This window comes from Aspergillus pseudotamarii (assembly GCF_009193445.1).
Source record: "Aspergillus pseudotamarii strain CBS 117625 unplaced genomic scaffold BDV38scaffold_54, whole genome shotgun sequence".
NCBI classification, from domain to species: Eukaryota; Fungi; Ascomycota; class Eurotiomycetes; order Eurotiales; family Aspergillaceae; genus Aspergillus; species Aspergillus pseudotamarii.
The window spans coordinates 17,495-38,949 of record NW_022475068.1 but is presented as its reverse complement, the minus strand read 5'-3'; the positions used below and the strand labels follow the sequence as shown (position 1 = coordinate 38,949).

General features: G+C 48.4%; 7 protein-coding genes across 7 annotated transcripts; 4 read left to right on the top strand and 3 right to left on the bottom strand.

Annotated features, from left to right (window-relative positions):
• The first annotated feature begins 541 nt into the window (after nt 1-541).
• Nucleotides 542-2,983, top strand: BDV38DRAFT_255295 (uncharacterized protein). Its single transcript, XM_032055394.1, has one exon. The coding sequence runs from the start codon at nt 1,171-1,173 to the stop codon at nt 2,368-2,370; it is 1,200 nt and encodes a 399-aa protein (XP_031910436.1). The 5' UTR covers nt 542-1,170; the 3' UTR covers nt 2,371-2,983.
• BDV38DRAFT_162041 (uncharacterized protein) lies at nt 2,861-4,196 on the top strand. The gene is made up of 2 exons (XM_032051795.1): nt 2,861-3,214; nt 3,332-4,196. Exons 1-2 carry the CDS (start codon nt 3,033-3,035, stop codon nt 4,071-4,073), a joined length of 924 nt encoding a protein of 307 aa, XP_031910435.1. The 5' UTR covers nt 2,861-3,032; the 3' UTR covers nt 4,074-4,196.
• A 123-nt stretch (nt 4,197-4,319) lies between these two features.
• On the bottom strand, nt 4,320-4,916 carry BDV38DRAFT_285838 (uncharacterized protein; the record flags this gene model as incomplete). Its single annotated transcript, XM_032060566.1, has 1 exon — nt 4,320-4,916. The coding sequence occupies one exon, from the start codon at nt 4,914-4,916 to the stop codon at nt 4,320-4,322; it is 597 nt and encodes a 198-aa protein (XP_031910434.1).
• A 1,242-nt stretch (nt 4,917-6,158) lies between these two features.
• Nucleotides 6,159-8,932, top strand: cdc48 (AAA family ATPase CDC48; the record flags this gene model as incomplete). Its single annotated transcript, XM_032060565.1, has 6 exons — nt 6,159-6,208; nt 6,263-6,290; nt 6,351-6,406; nt 6,481-6,730; nt 6,793-8,284; nt 8,343-8,932. The coding sequence occupies 6 exons, from the start codon at nt 6,159-6,161 to the stop codon at nt 8,930-8,932; spliced, it is 2,466 nt and encodes an 821-aa protein (XP_031910433.1).
• Nucleotides 8,933-9,444: 512 nt separating this feature from the next.
• Nucleotides 9,445-10,047, bottom strand: BDV38DRAFT_285836 (uncharacterized protein; the record flags this gene model as incomplete). The annotated part of the gene is made up of 1 exon (XM_032060564.1): nt 9,445-10,047. One exon carries the CDS (start codon nt 10,045-10,047, stop codon nt 9,445-9,447), a length of 603 nt encoding a protein of 200 aa, XP_031910432.1.
• A 3,508-nt stretch (nt 10,048-13,555) lies between these two features.
• BDV38DRAFT_162030 (adaptor protein STE50) lies at nt 13,556-16,111 on the top strand. The gene is made up of 3 exons (XM_032051793.1): nt 13,556-14,136; nt 14,196-14,357; nt 14,438-16,111. The coding sequence occupies exons 1-3, from the start codon at nt 13,869-13,871 to the stop codon at nt 15,469-15,471; spliced, it is 1,464 nt and encodes a 487-aa protein (XP_031910431.1). The 5' UTR covers nt 13,556-13,868; the 3' UTR covers nt 15,472-16,111.
• On the bottom strand, nt 16,112-20,176 carry BDV38DRAFT_162031 (Na+/H+ antiporter Nha1). Its single transcript, XM_032051794.1, has one exon. It carries the CDS (start codon nt 19,886-19,888, stop codon nt 16,751-16,753), a length of 3,138 nt encoding a protein of 1,045 aa, XP_031910430.1. The 5' UTR covers nt 19,889-20,176; the 3' UTR covers nt 16,112-16,750.
• Between the last annotated feature and the right edge of the window lie 1,279 nt (nt 20,177-21,455).

Genomic DNA, 21,455 nt, shown 5'->3' with positions numbered 1-21,455 from the left:
AGGTTAAATGAATCGAGGGAATTACACCGATTAATTTAGGATAGACACTCAATAGATGACGAAATTGTTTATCGAACTGGAGAACGTGTGGGTTTCTCTTATATGCAGGTGATTTATCGAAAAACAAAACAAAAGAATGGTTTCAGATAAGAAAGATACAAAAAAGGGAACCCTTTTCCCAAGAGAGACCGTCACAGAATAGTCAGTGTTGGAAACTGGGGATTTAAAGCTGGAGGGAAAAGTGGAGGATGAATCAGGATCTCTCAAGGCGACAGGTCATTTGAAGTCGGCCACGAATGTCGGCAGATATTATTTATATTGCTGTTCACTAAATTCAAAATTACCTGCTAATTTGGTTTTATACGAAACCAACTGCACTTGTCCGCTGCCTATCGGTCACCTCCGATAGCCTATCGCTTCGGCTCGCTCGAAAGTTTATTTGCGTATTGTTTTTTGGTTATTACTCCGTACTTTGAATAATATTCTCCACTATATAAGGACCTGGTGTATTCATCACTATCACAGTACCTACTTCTACTACACAATTCATATACCGAAGTTTATAGCTTACATATACTTTGTATGCTGACTTGAAGCTTTCATACCCTCACTCACAACCTATATTCTTGAACAGGACTCTGGCCTATTTACAGAAGAACCAAGCAATGATGAAAATACAAGGGAAAAAGAAAAGAGAAAAAGAGAAAAAGAAAAATGAAGCATGTAATAAAATGAAGTTTCAAAAATACATAGGTCAGGTTTGGTCTGTGTTTCAATCACCATCTTCTTTCAAAATCCAGTACACCACATGAAATGAACTTACTATAAAATTTGCAGTCTGGTTCTTTACCATACCTTTGAAGCTTCACTCCAGCATTCCAAGATGACCTATTATATCTATCTGATTGTTATCAACTTGGTATTCATGAGAGAGGTGAAATGCAAGACAAAGTGAATATACCACTTGACCGGGATATTTCTTTCTCATGCATGATGGTTATTATTTCCTAGTTTCGATCTTTCTGTCACAGAGCGCACCCGTTTACTACTTCATGAGTGAATGCTATCACCCACTCTTAGTATGTCTATTCTTGTTACTGTATGACACCGTACTATGCTCTCATACCCAATCACACTGCTCTGGTTCTTCATTTCATCCCATCCTGAGCTATGGCAGACAATGAACATAGCAACTCCGGAGAGAACACAGGTATTCACCCTACCGATTCACTTCCTATCCTACAAGTGCCTTCTTTAGCATCCAATGACCCTCTAGCCCACCAATATCAAGCTCCCGCCCAAGAAAGTGACGTTTGGCCTGCCTCGGAACTCCAGCTACCTCTCGATTATCAGAAATATTATACTGAACATCCGCCCATGGCTTCTCCGACAACCCAGTCAGCTGTCCGCCAGCATCGCTGTCATCACAGTGTGATGGAACGCCAGTTCTGCATTGACCGTACGGAAACATGCAACTCATGTGGAAGACGGCCATTCCTCGGATGGCTCTACCTCTGTGTTGAGGATATTTCGGGCTTCTCTGATCCCTTGGATCCCATAAATGGCCCATTCCTCAGTCCGTGGATACTAAAAGCCATGGAAGATGGTCACTATACGACCGAACAGAAAGAAATCGTGATTCACCAGAAGTTGAACGTCGTGAGGATGGCGGAGAGAGAAAGAGGCCCCGTACCTCCACCGCTGTCTATGCTCTATGCAGAGCGTAGTGCGCTAAACGGTCACAACCAGGATGATCCATGGGTAGAGTTGGTAGAGGATGTCAGCCCGCGGGATGAGAGTGCTCCCAAAACCAGCGAATCAGCGGTTCGCCTCGACCGTCCTGAGCTAGCTTCGCAGGTACCCCAGCCTTCACACCCTTCTCGTCCATGCACATTCAAGGCTTGTCGTTACTGCGAGCGTCGCCATGGTAACCTCGAGGAGCGTACCTGGATAAGTCTCAATGAAATCTGCAATGATCCTTCCATTCCCCCTCCAGACTCGTGGGAACTGCTTGAGCGACCTGTCTCCGATGCCAATATTCTTCGAAACTTAGAGCTCCCCTCTCGGCGTATCTGGATTGGTTCTTCAGGGGCGAGTTCCTCAGGATACGACATCGCAGAGAGCCGCGAAGATATAAGCGCTAGGCTCTATTCTCAGGAGAATATCACTAGCACCAATCTCCATGAGCTTCTGAATCAGTCCCTGAACATATCGGTCAGAACAGAACAGACCATTGCATCTTATACGAGCCAGCTAAGTGAAAGTATTGTCATTGGGCAGGCTCTCTCTGCGTTCGATGATCACTCAACATCGTTCCCCTTGTCAGACTCGTTAGAGCACGGTCATGATGAATGTAATACCGGGGGATAGATTTGACAGTGAAGCTGCATACAACTCTCGATTCTTGGCTATTACGTGGGGGAAGTGGAAAGCAAAGTAAGAAGGATGATGGGGCCCAGAGCTACAACGTGGAGTACATTGTGTGACGACTGACTGCATTGCTTATTACTACTGTCCTCATCTGACAGGGACCGAAAAAGATAATTAGAAGAAATTTGATTACCATAGTGGCCCGGGAATGCAAAGGCATGTGTTACATAGTGGGATGATCTTCTAGAATTATTATGAAGGAAAAGTTCCGCGGGCATAATTTCCCAAACAATTCCACTAGATGATGGAATCCACATGCAGATCAACCACGCTTCAAGTTTTGCATGCGGTACGCGCGGGTACTTTCGCAAGACAAATTAGCCCGCTACAACTTATATAAACCGACATTCTCTACCCACACGGTGGTTTATGGGTAGGACAACTGTTGTGAAGGGCTGGCAGTCAAAGTGCGCGCAAATTGATTCGGTTGATCACAGCGATTTGTCTGCAAACTCCGAACCTCGGCATCTGCGCCAAGCGCAAGGAAGTGCTAGTCAGATGCTCTGCGTTTGATATTTCCCTATAAATCCACATCGCCCTGCGCTCCATACCGCCCTCTCCAGAGCATCGGAGACTCCCGCATATTTTTGATAGTGCCCGTTATGGCTGACACTGAAAATCCCCCTGATTCTTCTGCGCCCGCCGTTGCCGAAACACCGAATGTGGGGAAATCGGCCAGTCCCGCGGGGGGTTCACCACCGCGACCATCGTCCTTGAATGTTGCTCAGCGCCAACTGCTAGGAGCCCTCAGGGCAACCGACGTCACCATAGGCCGCTTGGACAAGTAAGTACTTGGCTGAGGTCTTCGTTTTACGTGCGATTTTCTGCTTTTGCGCGATAGGCGTCTCGACCAGCAGCAGTTACCATCATTTCCATGTGACTAACTGCGCACTGTGCATAGGCTCATGTCATCGGCCTATGGTCAAGAACGAGTATTTGCTGTCACCGGCTATCTCACCCATGCGCTCCATCACCTCCTCGCCTCCGCACCATGGATTGCCCTCCAAACACGGCTTGGCCTTCTGGCCCGATTGAGATCCAAAACCAAGCCTGTCGCGTCTAACTCGACCCCCTCGCCGTCCCGACTGCTTGCCCTCTCCGCTCTCATGTCGGAAACCCGCTATAGCCTCCGGCTCTTGGGCCTCTTTCCTCTCTGGACTTGGGGTTCCGCTACATTGAAATCTCCCCCATCGGACCGCATCCTCTACGCGCTTACCCTTCTCCAAGTGGTTGTGAACATGATCTATCAAGCCCTTGAGAATGCTGGCTTCCTAGCTTCCAAGGGAGTAATTTCGAAGAAGTTCATCGACCGCTGGGGCGGCATTGACAAGTGGTATATATGGAGTACACGGGCTTGGTTCGGCCACATCTTCTTCCAGTTCTTCGTGCTGTGGAGAGAGCATGTGCTCCGGAAGAAGAGAATGAGTGGTGAAGTATCAGAAGAGAAGAAGGAGGAGGCCTTGAAAGCCGAGGTTCGCGCCTGGAAGAAGAGCCTGGTGAATAATACCTGCTGGGCCCCGTTGTGTCTTCACTGGTGTTTCGAAAAGGGAATTGGTTTCCCTGACAGCTTGAGCGGGGTTGTTAGTTTCATGGCTGGGGGTTGGGGCGTTTATGACTTATGGACCGCAACTGCGCAGTCCTAGACAAACAGGAAATCCGGCTGGACTGAGATCTGTATATAACTGTGGCTTAGAGTATATTAACTGGCGCAAACCGGGGATAAAATCTCAAAGACTTTATGATAGAATATAATTTTTCCTAATTTTTAAGAATTCCCTTTACATCACATACTGTCAACTGACTCATATCGCCTTTCTCCAGCATCTATTTATTTGCTACTGTTCTATGAATGATCGCTGCAAAAGTCAACCCTATTTCTAACCCGGGTCTTACAGAAACAACCCCGATCCGTCTAGCATATTCCTGTGCTGGGAATTGACAATGTTCTCATAGAACTTTTCTTTCAAAAACCAATCCAGTGACCAAGCCGTGCTCTCCACAGGTATCAGGCCCTCCTTCGAACCATGCCAAGCAAACATACCAGCATCAATCATCCGTCCACTGCAAATATCATGACAAGGTAAGCTACTATCCTTCAGACAAATCTGAGCCCTCACGTCCACCAGATTCATAAGTCCTCCTTCAAAATCATATATCAAGTTCCGCTGGTCCACGTCCAGTCCCAATACGAGCATTCCTTGCACGGTATCATGCGGATTGGATGTTTGAACAACGACAGGCGGGCTCTTCGGTGATATCTGGTAGAGCATGTAGCCTGATACACATGCCCGAATCATTCTTTTTGTGATGTCGGTGGCTGGGTCTTCTCTTATGAAATACTTGAGTACGGTGGGAAGCATTAACACTCCGTAGACGAAGCGCGGTGCACAGTTTGGCCGTCCGAGGAGCTCTGTCAATGTTTCCTCTGTGAATGTGTTAAGGAGGGCTTGGTTGAAGTCGGCTGGGTACCATGGTTTGCACTCCATTCTATGAGATGGGAGACCCTGCAGGACTGGTTCAGATGAAGTGGATGCCCATTATCCGGAGTGATACTCGGGATCTGATCCTTCTTTGTTGTAATTGTATGTTTGTTGCACTCTTCTATTGTCCTTGAGACTCGTGGCGCGATTATATGGAGTGATGACTTGGACGAACTATGTAATGGTTCGTTGGCAGTAGTGTGCTCTCCTAAGTATGAGATAAGAATACTATTTCCTTGATAGGCTTTATGACTATGGCGCTTTCCAGTCAATTTGAATGGAAGTATCTTGATATCTATATAAAAAGGAGGACTGGTGAATTATTTGGAAAGTATACAACACTCTAGAAGAGCAATGTTAAAGATGGAAAGCACGTTTAGTAAGTTATACTGGGTAGTAACTGAATAAGTTTGGGATATTAGGGCTTTATACAGCTTTTCAAACCAGGCAACTTTCTATCATGGGCAAAGCCTGACTGAGAAGGCACGTCCATTTGCCTAGTCAAGTTGGAGCCTTGGGCGAAGGGGGTGATATGTAAGGTGAACGAGGCTGGTGCCACAGATGGGCAACAAATGATATAGCTCTTTTGCCTGAGGCAACCAGGCACATCAACAGTGCGGAGTACAGTGTTTAGGTAGGAGAAGTTGGAGTAGGCAAGGAAGATCAGTCAGCATCAACAACGAAAACAGAAGTTAAAGATAAGAACCTTGAAGGCAAAAGCCATTTGGCAACAAAGAACATTTCCGAACCTCAGAGCTTTCCTTATTAATAATATTAATACTAGAATAAAGAAATGAATGATTATATCTTGGAGTTGACCAGTCGATACTTTGGGTAGCTTGTCAGTATGCGACCGGCTTCCATAGGCTTCTGTACTCGGGGCGGTGGCGGCAGTGGCTAATGAGTGAGGAAGTTTGACCTGGCTTAAGTCATCAACAATAGGCAGTTGAGACTATCGTCACCTCTTAACGGGTAGCTGTTTCTGCCACTTCTGATCTCACTTCCAACTCTCTGTCTCCGCTGCATTTTATCAATCCTTCCCCCTTCTCCCATTTGCTCATCCTTCAGACCGTCTATTGCGTTTGCTGGATAATTTGTCTGTGTTTCATTTTTTTGTTCTTTTCTTCTATTTTCTAGTTCCTGTCGTCGGGCATCGTACGTCCGATACAGTGACGTCCTTCGTACCTTCAGGCCTACCCTGCTTCAAGAGCTTGCTAGATCAGTGATCCATCCCCATTCGCCGTCAAGATGAGCGCAGAACCCGACCACACTCATGATAAGAAGAGGGTGCACCTTCAGTATGCTTCAAGTTCTCCCCTCTTGGAGTGATTCATGTGCTAACCGAGCTCAAGGGACGCCTCTGGCGCCGAGAAGAAAGAGGTGAAGATTCATCGCGAAAAGAGAATTTACCGGCCATGACACTGACTGGTCTCGCCACAGGAACTCGATACCGCAACAGCCATCCTAAAGAAGAAGAAGAAGCCCAACTCATTGATGTATGCTAGTATTCCCCCACCACTGCTAACAATGGAGGGGATCTTCCGATGGATGCTAATCAGAGCGCCTCCAGTGTGACCGATGCCGTCAATGATGATAACTCCGTTATTGCCCTTTCCAACAACACTATGGAAACCCTCCAACTCTTCCGCGGTGACACAGTTCTGGTTAAGGGCAAGAAACGGAAAGACACCGTTCTGATTGTGTTGGCGGATGATGATCTTGATGATGGAAGTGCCCGCATCAACCGTGTGGTGAGGCACAACCTCCGTGTCAAGCACGGCGATGTCATCACTGTTCATCCATGCCCTGATATTAAATATGTAGGTACTTCCTGACTACGGCTCGACGTGGCGTGCCAACTAACCACATTCTGGTATTGTAGGCCAAGCGTATTGCCGTTCTCCCCATCGCAGACACTGTTGAGGGTCTCACCGGCTCCTTGTTCGACGTCTTCCTTGCCCCCTACTTCCGCGAAGCCTACAGACCCGTGAGACAGGGCGACCTGTTCACAGTAAGAGGAGGTATGAGGCAAGTGGAATTCAAGGTCGTGGAAGTGGATCCTCCGGAGTATGGCATTGTTGCACAAGATACCGTCATCCATTGCGAGGGTGAGCCTATTCAGCGCGAGGATGAGGAGGGTAACCTCAACGAGGTCGGCTACGATGACATTGGTGGCTGCCGGAAGCAGATGGCACAGATCCGTGAATTGGTGGAACTGCCCCTCCGTCATCCCCAGCTGTTCAAGTCCATTGGTATCAAGCCACCTCGCGGTATCCTCATGTACGGCCCCCCCGGTACTGGTAAGACTCTGATGGCTCGTGCCGTGGCGAACGAGACCGGCGCTTTCTTCTTCTTGATCAACGGCCCCGAGATCATGTCCAAGATGGCCGGTGAATCCGAATCGAATCTGCGCAAGGCCTTTGAGGAGGCTGAGAAGAACTCCCCCGCCATCATCTTCATTGATGAGATCGATTCCATCGCCCCTAAGCGTGAGAAAACCAATGGTGAAGTTGAGCGCCGTGTCGTCTCTCAGCTCCTCACCCTAATGGACGGTATGAAGGCTCGTTCCAACGTTGTCGTCATGGCCGCCACCAACCGTCCAAACTCTATCGATCCTGCTCTCCGTCGTTTCGGCCGTTTCGATCGTGAGGTCGATATTGGCATTCCCGACCCCACTGGCCGCCTGGAGATTATGCAGATCCACACCAAGAACATGAAGCTCGGAGAGGACGTTGACCTGGAGACCATCGCCGCTGAGACCCATGGTTACGTCGGCTCTGATCTTGCGTCTCTCTGCTCTGAGGCTGCCATGCAGCAGATTCGTGAGAAGATGGATCTGATCGATCTGGACGAGGATACTATTGATGCTGAGGTGCTCGACTCCCTTGGTGTCACCATGGAGAACTTCCGTTATGCCCTTGGCGTCTCCAACCCCTCCGCTCTTCGCGAAGTGGCTGTTGTCGAGGTGCCCAACGTTCGCTGGGAGGACATTGGTGGTCTGGAGGAGGTCAAGCGCGAGCTCATCGAGAGCGTGCAGTACCCTGTGGACCACCCCGAGAAGTACCAGAAGTTTGGTCTTTCGCCTTCCCGAGGTGTGCTGTTCTACGGTCCTCCTGGTACTGGTAAGACCATGCTTGCCAAGGCCGTTGCTAATGAGTGCGCTGCCAACTTCATCTCCGTTAAGGGCCCTGAACTGCTCTCGATGTGGTTCGGTGAGTCCGAGAGCAACATTCGTGATATCTTTGATAAGGCCCGTGCTGCCGCCCCTTGTGTCGTCTTCCTGGATGAGTTGGATTCGATCGCCAAGTCTCGTGGTGGTTCTGTTGGTGACGCTGGTGGTGCCTCTGACCGTGTTGTCAACCAGCTCCTGACCGGTATGTGTAGAAGCAGACAATGTATGCGCTTGAATGCATAAGCTAACTTTCATCTTAGAAATGGACGGTATGACCTCCAAGAAGAACGTCTTCGTCATTGGTGCGACGAATAGACCCGAGCAGCTTGATGCTGCCCTTGTCCGTCCTGGTCGTCTGGACACTCTTGTCTACGTTCCCCTGCCCGACCAGGCTTCCCGTGAGGGTATCCTCAAGGCCCAGCTGCGCAAGACCCCTGTCGCATCCGATGTGGACTTGCCCTTCATTGCAAGCAAGACCCACGGATTCTCTGGTGCTGATCTTGGATTCGTTACTCAACGTGCTGTCAAGCTGGCCATCAAGCAGTCTATCACTGCTGATATTGAGCGCCAGAAGCAGCGTGAGGCCAACGGCGAGGATGTCAAGATGGAGGAAGATGAGGAGGTCGACGAGGAGGATCCTGTGCCGGAGCTTACCCGTGCGCACTTCGAGGAGGCCATGAAGTCGGCCCGTCGGTCCGTCAGCGACGTGGAAATCCGCCGTTACGAGGCTTTCGCTCAGAGCCTCAAGAACTCGGGCGGCAGCAGCTTCTTCCGCTTCCCCTCCGCAGGCGAGGTCCAGGACAACAACACGTTCGGTGAAGCCGGCAATGACGACAGCCTCTATGACTAAATTGGGTTTCATGTTTTTCTTTTAAAGTCTTTCTTAGTTATGTATCGGCACTAGTTAGATCTAGCGGGGCTGATGAGGGTATGGACTGCTAGGAAATACGATTGGTTTCTGCTTCCTTTTGAACAGGGTCTGTCCATCTTTTGTGTCTATCTACGTCTCGCATACTAGATGCCATAATAGTTCTTAGTGGAGAGATAAACTCGACGTTCTAGTTTAATGCATCAATGACTGTTATAGAATCAAGAATGTTCCCGTAATACAGATATGTCCATTGGATTAAAACACTGCCACGGCAAAGGTGAACAAGACCACAAGTTGACGTTGTACATGCACGCCGTAGTGGATAATGGTATCAAAATGCAGCAAACTCCCACCCGTTCTAAACACCAACCTCGCCAGAAGACCCATGACAAGTGATCCGAACAAGAATGCCAAAAGCCAGATGTACCCTGAAGAACCGAAAAATGAAAAGAAGAAGGACAAAAAATAAAGAACAGAGATGACGCCCAAGTTCACTTAACCTGTTTTCCAGGCTTCGGCTTCTTATCCGTCTTCTTAACAGGGCTTGTATCACCATTTTTTAGTGACTGGTCCCCTGTCTTCGAAGACTTGGATGGTTTAGTCTTCGTTTCACCGCCGCCCTCCTGCTTCCCATCACCAGTGCTATGGTGCGAATCATGGTGTTCTAACAGATCTGAATCATCATCGAGCACCACCACCTCGCGCAATACCTCTTTGATCGCCCTCACACCCTGCTCAACCACTGCCTCCGGGATCCGCACATCCACTTTCTCAAAGTACCCGTCCGCATCGCCGTTGCTATTCTTGTCCTCCTCGTTCACGTTGTCCAAGCCTGCTAGCGATGGGTGTTTTCGTCCCTCCGCGGACGCAACCACTGCCTCAACAACATCATCAAATCGCTCGCATCGTCCGCCGCGCAGGAGCTCCTGCGATAGCTTCCGAACCTTTTCCGTCCATCCCATCCGCTGCAGGGAGCAGAGGAGGGTCGCGTGAAGATCTTCTAGCGCCGTGGTGGAGGCCAGGTGCGCGAGGAGGTCCGATTCGAGACTTTCCGACGAGGCTGGGGTTATCCCTGTGCTTTGGGAGGTGGTCATTTTGCCTTTCCTACGTTCGTTCGTCGGCTCGCTGCTGAATTTATTCCGATCCCTTTTATTCCGTTTCTAACCAGTCCCCGTTATTGGTCCGTGGACCGTGCAAATCAAGTAAGTAGGCAGGAACACCGGGGCGATGAGGTCGTCGGCGGCGGCGCGTGGACGGCGGCGGGATATAGATTTTCGGTTTCTGCCGATCTGACCACACCCAGACACCTTTTCGTTGTTTCTTTTCCCTTTGCCCTTTTCCTTCGATAGTATCGGGGGAAATCGTCTCCGGACGGCCCGTTCGTAAACCGAGGCTTGTTGCGACTTGTACTAGTAGGTCTCGAATCCTTTTTGCGATCGGATTGGAATTGCAACGCGGAGAACCTCGGCGGTAGGGCGGAGCGAACGACGGATAGAAGGTCGGTAAGGTGGTTGATGCGATCTTTTCGCGATCGCCGCGTCGCTAGCTTCCTTCTGCTTTTGGTTTGGTCTGGGTTTGCGCACGTAGGTGACGGGGAAAAAGGATTTAGGACTTACGTTGGATTTGTCTTAAAGAGTCCGTGCGAATTGCGCGCGCGTTGAGAATGTGGAGATGATTTCAACTCTTTGGGGGCGTTTTGGAAAAATGGAAGTGGAGAGAACATGAAAGGTGACAGGGGTTTCTCGTAACGGGGGGGGGGCGTATGATGACTACATTTTGGATTGCCACTTAGGGTTGGAGGGATAGGTGTGAACAATAGAACATAGGGGGTTGGAATGGATTGGAATGGGTATTGGGGTTGTTAATTGGGATTTCTTTCTTGGAATTGAATTGAATCGATTAAATTTTATATATGGGGTAGGGTTGGGAGTGGGTTATCGCTGTTGGTGGGTGTCATATTCCGGTATCTAGATAGGTGTATATATTACTACTATTATCAATTTAGTGGGTGGTGGTGTTCATTTATTGATTGTTTATTGATTCTTTTTGACAATGTGAATGATTTGCCTTGGTACATATTAGATAGATCAGTATGTCTAAAAGCTTGTGGTATATATAGCTGCAATGGATCACATATCCACATCACGTTGGACAACTATACCCTAATACTTCATAGAGTTCACAGTATTAGCAGAATGTTGCTTATGAGAATAGTTTACTCTACGAATACATTTATAATTGTGAACTGCACAATTATGACCACAAAGACTAAAAGAAAAATCGAACAAGACTAAAAAAAGGAGTGAAGTACTACTACTTCAGTAGTGCAATGCCAGTCATCGAGTCCCAAGCGCACGGATACACCACTATCGGAAAGCTAGGAGAATAAAATAGAAGAACGGGGAAGACCTTGTCCGGGTTACTAATTAAACAGAGGCTAAATAGTTTCCAAGGGCATTCCACGGATCAAGTACAGCCACAGGCTAGTACAACGGTTCTCTTGAACAGGTGTTTGCGTGTTCTCTGCGGATGGCTGGCGGGATTGCATCGCAAGGGGAGGAGTCCAGTCCCTATTTCCATACATAGTGACCTATAAGCGTTGAGCGTTCGCACGGAACGAACTGAGTACCAGGGGTCCTGATGGGCGAGTAAAGCATGTAGCTGACGACTGGCGCTTGGAAGGATTGCGTCGGTCCAATGCCCATCAAATACTTTTTTTTTTTTTTTTTTTTCAATAGCGTGCACAGTTTTCTGGTCGCTTCCTTACTCTATTGAAGCTACCCCATACGTCGTGCGGTTCCAGAGTAGGCCGTCAGGATCAATAATGACTTCCGTTTCCATTTACTAGTTACAGAAAAGTACTAAGTAGTTCTGCCTAGAGAAAAGATTGTTCGGAGTAAGAACTAGACGGGAATGGCTAAAGGCAGATACTAGTTAGCTTTTTTTTTTTTTTTAAATTATTTATTTTCCACAGTGGATTCTGACAGCGGAGCATTCGGACCCTCCCAGCCGCCAAAAGCGTTAGGCGCTCCGACGCTATTGGATTTTGACAGCAGTCTCTTTTCTTTCTCAATCGTCCATTGCATTGTCTGCAGGAAAATAGTTTACTTTTGCCCTGTGGGTTTTGGCTTTGGGCTTTCTCCTGAGCAAAACTTTTTTTAGCATCTTTTCCCTGATTTGGTCGATGAATTGATTAGATCGATGATCTCGGGTAAGTATTTCTTTTATTTTATTTATTTATTATATTGTGTGGGGGGGGGGTTTATATTTTTTTTAACGTCTGCCCCTGAGTATGGGTTGATATTGATATTGAGTTGAACTATCAATTATTGTGGTATTTTGGTTTATCATATTTTCTCCGTTCACCTTTCTGGAGAGTATTCGGAAGAGTGTGGTTGTGTGTTCGTTCAATGCACACCCTGTTGATCATTGAGGGAGAGGGGGTCTCTGATCAGTGGATAAATAGAAAGTGTGAAAGTCAATCATCTATACAAGTAGGAATAGAAATAATCCCTTACGAGAAGGACTGTTGTCATAAGATGGTTAGGATATGGCTGGGGAAGATCCAAATGCAAGGATGCGAGATTGTCCACCAATACATTTTGTATGGGTAGATTAATGGTAGCATTGGAACTGTGTTCTTCGAGGTGGACTGGGCATGTGTCATTCATTGCATGTCCCCTGGCTATAGTCTTCTGATATATAACAAATGAGAAAAAAATAAAAATAAAAATAAAACCTACTTTAAGACTAAGACAGGAATTTTCTTAAAATCAATAGTGACTGCTACTATAAAGTCAAGTTTATCTAGTGATTCATGTATATCAGGTCTTGGATACAGTGAAGTGGCTGAACCATAATATAAGTTAATGGATTGAATAGCGAGAGAAAGTAGAGACAGTCTTGTGAAAAATAAAAGGAATAATATATTTTATTGCTCTTTTATTTTTTTTTTTTAAATAAATAAATAAATAATAATCATCATCGACTGGAAAGGTGGATAAAAAGAGTCCAGACCAGCGTCACGTGCGGCGATCCAACTCTAGGCTGGCGCTTCTGGTCTGTTGCCAAACTCAAAAAGAGCTCCTCCTCCAGCAAGAAGACTAGAAAGATCACTTCGGACTTCCCTTTCCATTCTCTTCTTTTTTTTCTTTTTTTGGGTTTACCGGCCCGGGATTTTCATATTATTTTATTTGCTTTTGCCTTTCTTTCTTCTGCCCTTCGTTCATTCGTTTCATCCTTGTTTTCGTTGTTGTTGTTGTGGTTGTTTTGTTGTTCTTGTTCTTGATCGCTAACACCTTTGCGTGGGTTCTGTTCACCTCAGCCTCTTTTTCACCCTCTCGTGCCCTAATCTTCCTATTCAGGAGAGGATCAGTCTTTCCCCCCAAAGCAACTCAAAGCTTCCCCGCTCTGATTTTAGTCCCCATCATCTTCTCTCATTGCATTGCTGGCCTAACGACGAACGAATCTCCGTCACGACTTTTCGATCTCCCTCTTTCTCCCTTCCCATTTTTTCTTTTCATTTCTTCATTTCTTCTTCCTTTCTGGGTTGTCCTTGTTCATATAAATTGGGGATTCCTTTTTTTTGTTTGGTTTCCGGCATTCGAGGATTGGTTTCGGTTCTTTGACAACTGCTCGGCGCTATTTCGATATCTCCTCCCCAGCCGCCCGTAACCGCCATTCGCCCCATCCATGTGGCACGCTTTCTTGGCTGAGACTTCTTCAGCTGCCTATTTGATTTCAATCTCCTGATTGCGATCGTGAATGATTTATCTCAAGTCTCATTATCCACTGCTGAAAATACTCTCGTCTCCTCCCCTCCCGTCTTCGTCTCTGCCCCCCCACCGGGCCGACGTCCCCTCCGACCCCTTGTGTCGTGTCGATCTTTATCCTCGAGGAATTAATCGCCATCACCATGTCTCTCCACACTTCCTACCACGCCGACTCCGATGCCGACGACGAGTACGAGCGCAGCGTCATCACGTCCCCTCACTTGGCCACCGATTCCGAGGCGTCTCCCTCCGAATCCGACTTCCCCTCTTCCGAACAGACTCCGACCACTTTTGCAAATGCCGATGAACATCCTAAATCCACCAGAACCATCATCACCGAATGGACAGTCGAGGAGTGCGCCCACTTTCTTGCCGCCCTAGGTCTCCGTCAATATTGTCCCGCCTTCCTCGGTGAGTTCGACTGCCTGGAAAGAGGAGTAGGGAAAGAATCGTCCGCTGATAACTTGCAGAAAATGAGATCGTGGGGGAAGCGCTTATTGCTCTGAAACATGATGAGTTGAAGGAGATGGGGATTACTAGCGTGGGGCATCGATTAACTATTCTCAAGAGTGTCTATGAAACAAAGGTGAAACAAGACATTCCGCTAGATGCAGACCATTATATTCCTCTCTGTATGTCTCTCCACTCCTTTAGGGAAGTCATGTTTGACGGTTCCCTGTTCCACCTTGCTAATATTCATTCTTCTTGACAGCGGCGGACCAAAGTATGAATGAAACCGCGTCACAGGAGGATGTCGCTCGTTTAATCCAGTCTATTCGGTTGCGAGATGAGCGTATCGTCACAGTGGAGTCTGAGTTGCGCCGTATGGCGGAGGACTATCGTCGGCTGAGAGAGGAGCTTCTGCCGGTTTTCAAGATGGCTAAGGACCGTTCGCAACCGCTGCCCCCGCCCACATCTATGGCAAGTTCGGGCCCAGACGGATACCACGATAGTCAGCAGACGCTGGTGTCGCCTTCCGGCGGGATAACTCTCCTGGACCGCTCAGCTACCCTCTCGCGACAAATTTCCAAAAGACTTCACACGGGAGGCACCACCCCCAAGAACAATTCCCCTACTCATATCCCACCCTCGATTCATGAAGGCCGTATGTATCACGACAATGGCGTGCTAGACCCCTCAACGGCGCTCTACTCGAATGGAAAGTCGCAGTTGTCTCCAGGGATCCCGTCTCCCACCTCCCCAGGCGTCCACTATACCGCAGCGCAGACTTTGGCGTCTCGATCATATCAACCCACTTCCAACACTAGCCGTAGCCCCTACGACCACCACGACGACCCCTCAACATCGCAAAACCGTGAACGCTTGAATCCTACACCAACACAACCAAACCGTCCCGACATCCCGACCCGGTCAGATTCCAGAGCTGGCAATGGTAATGGCAATGACCCGCCGAGCGTGGAAATATTCAAGTCATTCCGTGTCTCCATGGAGGATCCCTGCTATAAGGTTCTTCCCGCTGCATTGAAGAAGTACAATATCAATGCCGACTGGAAGCAATATGCACTGTATATTGTGTATGGCGACCAAGAACGTTGTTTGGGCTTGGAAGAGCGGCCGCTCATTCTCTTCAAGCAGCTAGAAAAGGAGGGACGGAAACCAATGTTCATGTTGCGAAAGCAACTGCAGCACCCCGAAAGCAGCTATCCGCCAGTCAACCCTGTGCCTAACAGTGCTGGATTTGAAAGCAGACAGGCACAGATCAATTTACCCGGCGGAGTGCTATGATCTGTCTGTTATGGGCGTCGTGGGACGTATCTCCCCGCTGCAGCGTCAGCTCTAAATAAGATTCGTGACATTACTCTCTGTTGCTTGAGATACCCCTTTCCAAGCGATCACGTTTCATCTTTTACCTTCTTCATCTCCTCATCGTTCGGTACCTTAATTGCTCTTTTGACCTGAAATCTTTAGTTAACAGGGTGTTTGGTGTTTGCGTCGGTGTTTGGGCAATTAAGGATCGGAAAAAGCAAAAGACTTGAGCGTGGTAATCTGTTTTACTTTACTCTTGTGTTTGGGTCCTATATTCATCTTCACTTCTTGCTCACTTCTTTTCTCTGGATAAATTTTAACTATATCACTTCCATTCACATTTTCACTTCATTCTACCTGTGGCTTTGTATTAGCGTTTCTGATCTCTTCTTTCTTCACCTCTTTGGATCCTCGAGATCACTCTTCTTGTTTCATGAACAAACAAGGTGCATGCATGGACTTCTGATGTATTATCATACCATACCATATTATATCCTCTCTTATATGAAACTATTATATTTGACCGGGAAATTTGTCCGAATCCAACTCTGTTGAAGGAAGTACTTTTGTACATACATATATTCCTTATCTATATTATGGTACGGAGTGTATACTGTGGGGAGGATATTATAAAACTATGCCATAAAACCAGCTGCAAATAAGCTAGTATCTACGGTGTATATACCCTGTTTAAAAATAGAGTCGTAGTCACCCTTGTGCGACAGAAAAAAGTATCAAAGATCATGAAAACAGAACGATATAGTTGGATATCGAACAGAGAAATAACCAAAGCCAAGAACAAATGGCACCAAAAAGAAAAGAAGCAGCTAGAGTAATTAAGTTACACTGGATCAGGAAGCTCTATACACAGCATGAAAAGACATGCATAACACATGCAATAGGTGCTCAAGAATGCAGGAAAAAAAAAAAAAAATAAGGGAAACGGGACAGCTGATCAACCAACCAGACGACAGTATGATAAAACCTGGACTCTTAACTTGTGGCTGTTTTCAGACCGCAGGATTATCGCTTTGCTTCTGCTTCTGCTTCTGCCTCTTGTTTCTGGACTTGTTTCTAATTGTTGTTTCTTGTCACACCGCAACTGTTCATTTCCCCACCGCCCCTCCTTATTCTTTTTTGTTTTGTCAATTTTTCTTTTCTTGTCTTAATGTATCATTAGCCCTATGCATGTCTCGTGTTCAAATTTTCTTTCTTTCTTTTTTTGTTTTTTGTGGGGGTATGAGTTGTTCAGATCTCTTTAGGCCTCCCGGCCTTTCTCTCCTCCCCACGAGATTGAGCGCTGATGCGCAGAGCTCGAGGAACTCGAAGCGTTCCCTTGGTTGGAGTTACTTCCATTTCCACTATCGGAGGGCTTTGTCCCCTCTACAAACTGGACTTTGCTGCCGACACGACGGAATCCCGTATTGTCCTCACTATCTGATTCTACTGCGGCATCCGACTCATCGGAATCGTCTGAGTTCAGTTCACCAAGAGCGGCGAGACGACGACGGCGTTCCGCAGGTGTTTCTCCCGTATCATCGTCATCTTGCTGAGGTGGACGCGACAGGCCAGCTGCTTCTCGAAGTTGAGCCGGGGGCACACGCTCAGTGCCATCGTCTTCAGAATCTCTGCGTGAGCGAGGGCGAGTGGAGGGGTTGAGAGTACTGCGACGCTCCTCTGCTGCCGTGCCACGGGTGAACCGGGCCAATGAAGCAGCAATATTGTCACCAGGCACCCCTATATCAGACCCGTTGCTTGACCCGCTACTCGAGATGGATGCAGGTCGGGCAGATGTTCCTTGATGTTGTGTGTCTTGGCCAGGACCGTCAGCAAGAGACTCTTTGCGCTCCGCGTCCCGAGCTTCGTCCCGGGCAACTTCCTTGACATGCTGGGGCGCATCTGTCTCTTCCACCAGATCGCGACGAGCTCTGGGACCAAGGTTGCGGAGTTGCTGGACGAATTCATGCTTGTTCATTCTGCGACCCTTGTGGCTAACGCCCTTCTTATCAATGTTGTCATCGTCGGCCACGGTGAATCGAAGACCATCGTCTGCTAGCCAGTCATCCTCGGCTGTCTTCTTCTCTGCCTGCGATGGCTCTCCTTCACCGTCCATGCCAAACCAGGTTCCCATGCGGGTCAATCCACGCCGAACGGGCGCTCCTGTCTCCGGTTTGTCGGTTGAAGGGATAGAGTACTTCTTGATCACCTCTCCATCCTCATCCTCGACGATGATGGTGTTACCGAACTGATATGCATGAGCTGAGCGAGACTTGCCCTTGGGTTTCTTGTCAGCAGCAGGCTGCTGCGTCGCCGGAGCCTTTTCGACTTCCTGGTCCTCCGCCTCTTGGGCGCGACCCTTTCCGAGTCCAATCCACTGACCAAATCGCTTGCGAGCCTTTTCCAGGGGGTGACCGGCCTTCTCTCCCAGAGCTTCTTCGACCTCCTCTCCCTCTGACCTTGCGTGTGGCCGGCTCCTGGACTTGGCAAACTCTCCCGATTTCTCCTGTAGCAGCTTATCACGCTGTGCTTCGATGTGTCGCTGTCGTTCCTCGGGTGTTATGTGACTAACATCTTCCGTCTTCAGAACATTTCCTTCTTCATCTTCAATGATCATATGATGGCCTTCCAGATAAGCTTCCACAATTGGCTCTCGTCCGAACTGATCACGTTCCTTGGACGGTGGTGAGCCTTCTCGTTCAATTTTGTCGCGCTCTTCTTCCTCCTCTGCGTCTTCACTCTCTACAGGCCGTTGAGGTGCAATCGCTGACTGACTGATAGGACCACCCGCCCCAGACGCGTGCCGACGGCGTCTGCGGGGTCTCCGACTTGACGTCCTGCCGGTAGGCGACTCTGTATCTTCATCCCGAACCCGACGCAGGAAATTACCAGGAACACCGATTGGGGGAAGAGTACCGGGGGGATATTCCTGTTCATTCGAAGACGCATCCGTGTCATCCGGCTTCCGGAAGGACATCGAGCCTTTCGCTATAGACTGCACACGAGGCAAACGATTCATCCATGATGGACCCTCTTCATTTGCGGTGGTGTAAGACAGCGTGATGGTCAGGGTGTTGATGCGCTTTCCGAGGGTGAACACAGCGATGGACGAACCATGGACTAGAATGGACGAGATGACCATAAAAGTCGTGATGGGCCAGATGAGTTGGACGATATAATAATCGGCCGTACCCGCTTTCGGTAGTTCTGCCTCTGTTAGGGGCTGCGTGCTGTCCGTTTCTAATTCAGCTCGAGCCAAGATGGCGGCGAAGATGGCACCGACGCCAATGGGTCCGAAATGACCAGCGAAGAGGGCCTCACGCCAAGTCTTCACATCCGGTATGATTGGTTTCAGGATTAACATAATGGGAATACGGCGGAAAAAGATGACCAAGATGGCGATCACAACAAGCCTCCATGGGACAAGGCCGAGCTCCGGTGCATTGTACGTTTCCCAGGGGACAATGGATCCAAAGTACACGAAATACGCCAAGTTCAGCAGAAGGTCGATAACGTTGGATACGTGAGACTCTTCGGTTTTCTCCGTGAACCATCCATCATTACTGAAACCCACACCTGCCGCGAAACCTATCAAAAGGTCGTCCATACCTAACAAGCTACCAGAGCCGGCACAAAAGACGGCCAGCACAAAGTAGAAGACGAGAAAGCTTTCGCGGTCAATCAGCTGTTTGCGTTCGGCAAATTTGATTGAATGACGGGCGAAATAACCAATGAGGAAACCGTAGACAGCGCCAAAGATACACTCGTATAAGATTGTGACGCAGAACCAATTAAGGGACACTTTCCCCGCGTCTGGACGGTAACGTAAAATGTAGAATGATAGGTAGATGAACGGAAAAGCCATACCGTCGTTGCAGCCAGACTCAGCCGACAACAGGTCTCGCAAATGTTTAGGCACACGCTTGGCGAATTTACCTTTACCGACGACTGAAGACGCCAGCACAGGATCCGTGGCTGTCACACAAGCGGCGCACACAAGACTCTCCAGCCAGCTGAGGGGAGGAACCATCCACCAGATGAACAAGCTGGTAATAAGCCAGCCCCAAGTCATGACCGGCACCAGCAGTAAGAAGACGGACTTCCAATGACGGTTCATGTATGATTTAGGCAATTCGACGCCGACAGCAAAACACTGGACGACCAGGACTATACGAGAGCATTCAAGAGTGATCTTGTCAACATTTCCCCATTCGTGGGGATTGAAGAGATTGGCCGCATGTGGCCCGAAGATGATTCCGCAAAGAGTAGCGACTGTTGCTTCACCGATGTACAGTTTCTCCTTCACAAAGAGCGAGCAAAGCATGAATAGGCCGGTGAAACCGCCCAAGATCATGTAAGCCAAATGAGGCTTATCAATATCCAAATGATCCCACGCCATGATGTTAAAAGGTGTCCGAGGACGGCGACCGCGACCGTCGTCTGTGTGTCCTTCCGCGACCCTTGGCTGTGTTCTCCGTGCCTTCCTCGGTATTCCCTTTTTTATTTATCTTGTAAAAGGGGACTATCGCAAAGGTTATCCGACCGGTCGAACCGCGAGGGACTCACTCAATAGAAATGCGCCTCGTGAGATAGGGAATCCGACGTTCTCGGCATAACTCGGGGAGGGGTGTTAAGTCCGAAACGATGACGGATGAGGCGGGCGAAAGCAGGGCGGATACTTTTTCTCCCAACGTGCCTTCCCTTGCTGCGTCCTGTAAGGGAGGAAACGCTTAGTTGAGCGAATACATGCGATTGGAAGAAAAACACAGAACTGGAGAATACCAGATCGAACAAGAAAATAGAAAATAAAAAGGGAAAATAAGGGGCGGAGGGCGAGGTAGGAACCAGAGTTGGTTCGAGTGCCAAGTGAAGGGAAGAAAGAAAACGTTTGATTGGAGAGGGCAGAGACTTACCAGATTGGGCAACGGCTACTCCGGCTGAACAAGAAGTAGTAGTATATGGAATATACACTCCAATGAGGTGTACAAACCAGGAGATGCCTTCTGAAGGGAAGGAGAAAAGGAAGAATAGAAGGATCAGATACCGAGAGAAAAGAAACGGGACAAGAGAAGACAAGAAAGAGACAAGCGAAGGTCAAGCGACGACAAGAAACGACCAGAGGCAGGACAAGACTCTGGGCACTCCAGAGAACAGGGAGAGAAAATTCAAGAAACAAAGACCAAGACCGAGACCCAGGCCAAGACCATCATACTGGCGCTTGATTTGATCTGGAGAAGGAGGTAATGTCTTCGGTATGTAATACTGCGCTCGGTTCTGGGAAAGCGTGGGAAGATCCTCTGCTCTGGGCGGCGAAGATTGCAGGGAAGAAAGCAAATCAGATCCGCGACTGAGAGGAGATACTGGCGGGGATTGGCAAGTCACGGGCCCACCGGCTCATTCGCGGAGCGAACAATTTTTGGCCTTGGCGGGCGGACGCACTCCACCAGCTGGAAAGATTACCGGTATTATACCCAAAATACCACTAGTAGCACGGTCGCAGTTGGAGAATTACGTATGTCCCCCTACTGTCCTTATCTCCCGTACCTGAGAACGGCAGGATTCCCGACTACTATATACTAAACGGAGTAGGGACTACCCCCGGTACAATCCATTGATTGATACCTCAGGTACAACATTGTTGTACAGAGTAGTAATCACTACTAGTAGTACGTGTTACGGGTCCCAGGATATGGTCAACTGAGGGGATCAATACTAGTGTCGAGAATCGAGAATCGAGACCTATCCACGGCATAGATCTGCAGCTCTTCGTCATTCTCTCCCTCAACTCACTCCAGAGTCGACCACATGGCGTTCACCGTGACAAGATCTGTGAGGTCCCACGCTAAGCATATTTACAGTACTGTCCCACCTGCAGAAGGTCGATTTTTCGATCTCGAGAAATCGGGCATGTTTGTGAAATTTTTTATGGATCTTGCTTTTTTGTAATCTCCACGATATTTGCCCCT

What these genes read in the sequence shown, in the direction of transcription:
- BDV38DRAFT_255295 (XM_032055394.1), top strand. Translation starts at nt 1,171, where the DNA reads ATGGCAGACAATGAACATAGCAACTCCGGAGAGAACACAGGTATTCAC.
- BDV38DRAFT_162041 (XM_032051795.1), top strand. Translation starts at nt 3,033, where the DNA reads ATGGCTGACACTGAAAATCCCCCTGATTCTTCTGCGCCCGCCGTTGCC. An exon ending in ACCATAGGCCGCTTGGACAA is followed by an intron (nt 3,215 to 3,331) that starts GTAAGTACTTGG and finishes CACTGTGCATAG; the next exon opens with GCTCATGTCATCGGCCTATG.
- BDV38DRAFT_162030 (XM_032051793.1), top strand. Translation starts at nt 13,869, where the DNA reads ATGTCTCTCCACACTTCCTACCACGCCGACTCCGATGCCGACGACGAG. An exon ending in ATATTGTCCCGCCTTCCTCG is followed by an intron (nt 14,137 to 14,195) that starts GTGAGTTCGACT and finishes GATAACTTGCAG; the next exon opens with AAAATGAGATCGTGGGGGAA. An exon ending in AGACCATTATATTCCTCTCT is followed by an intron (nt 14,358 to 14,437) that starts GTATGTCTCTCC and finishes TCTTCTTGACAG; the next exon opens with CGGCGGACCAAAGTATGAAT.
- BDV38DRAFT_162031 (XM_032051794.1), bottom strand. Translation starts at nt 19,888, where the DNA reads ATGGCGTGGGATCATTTGGATATTGATAAGCCTCATTTGGCTTACATG.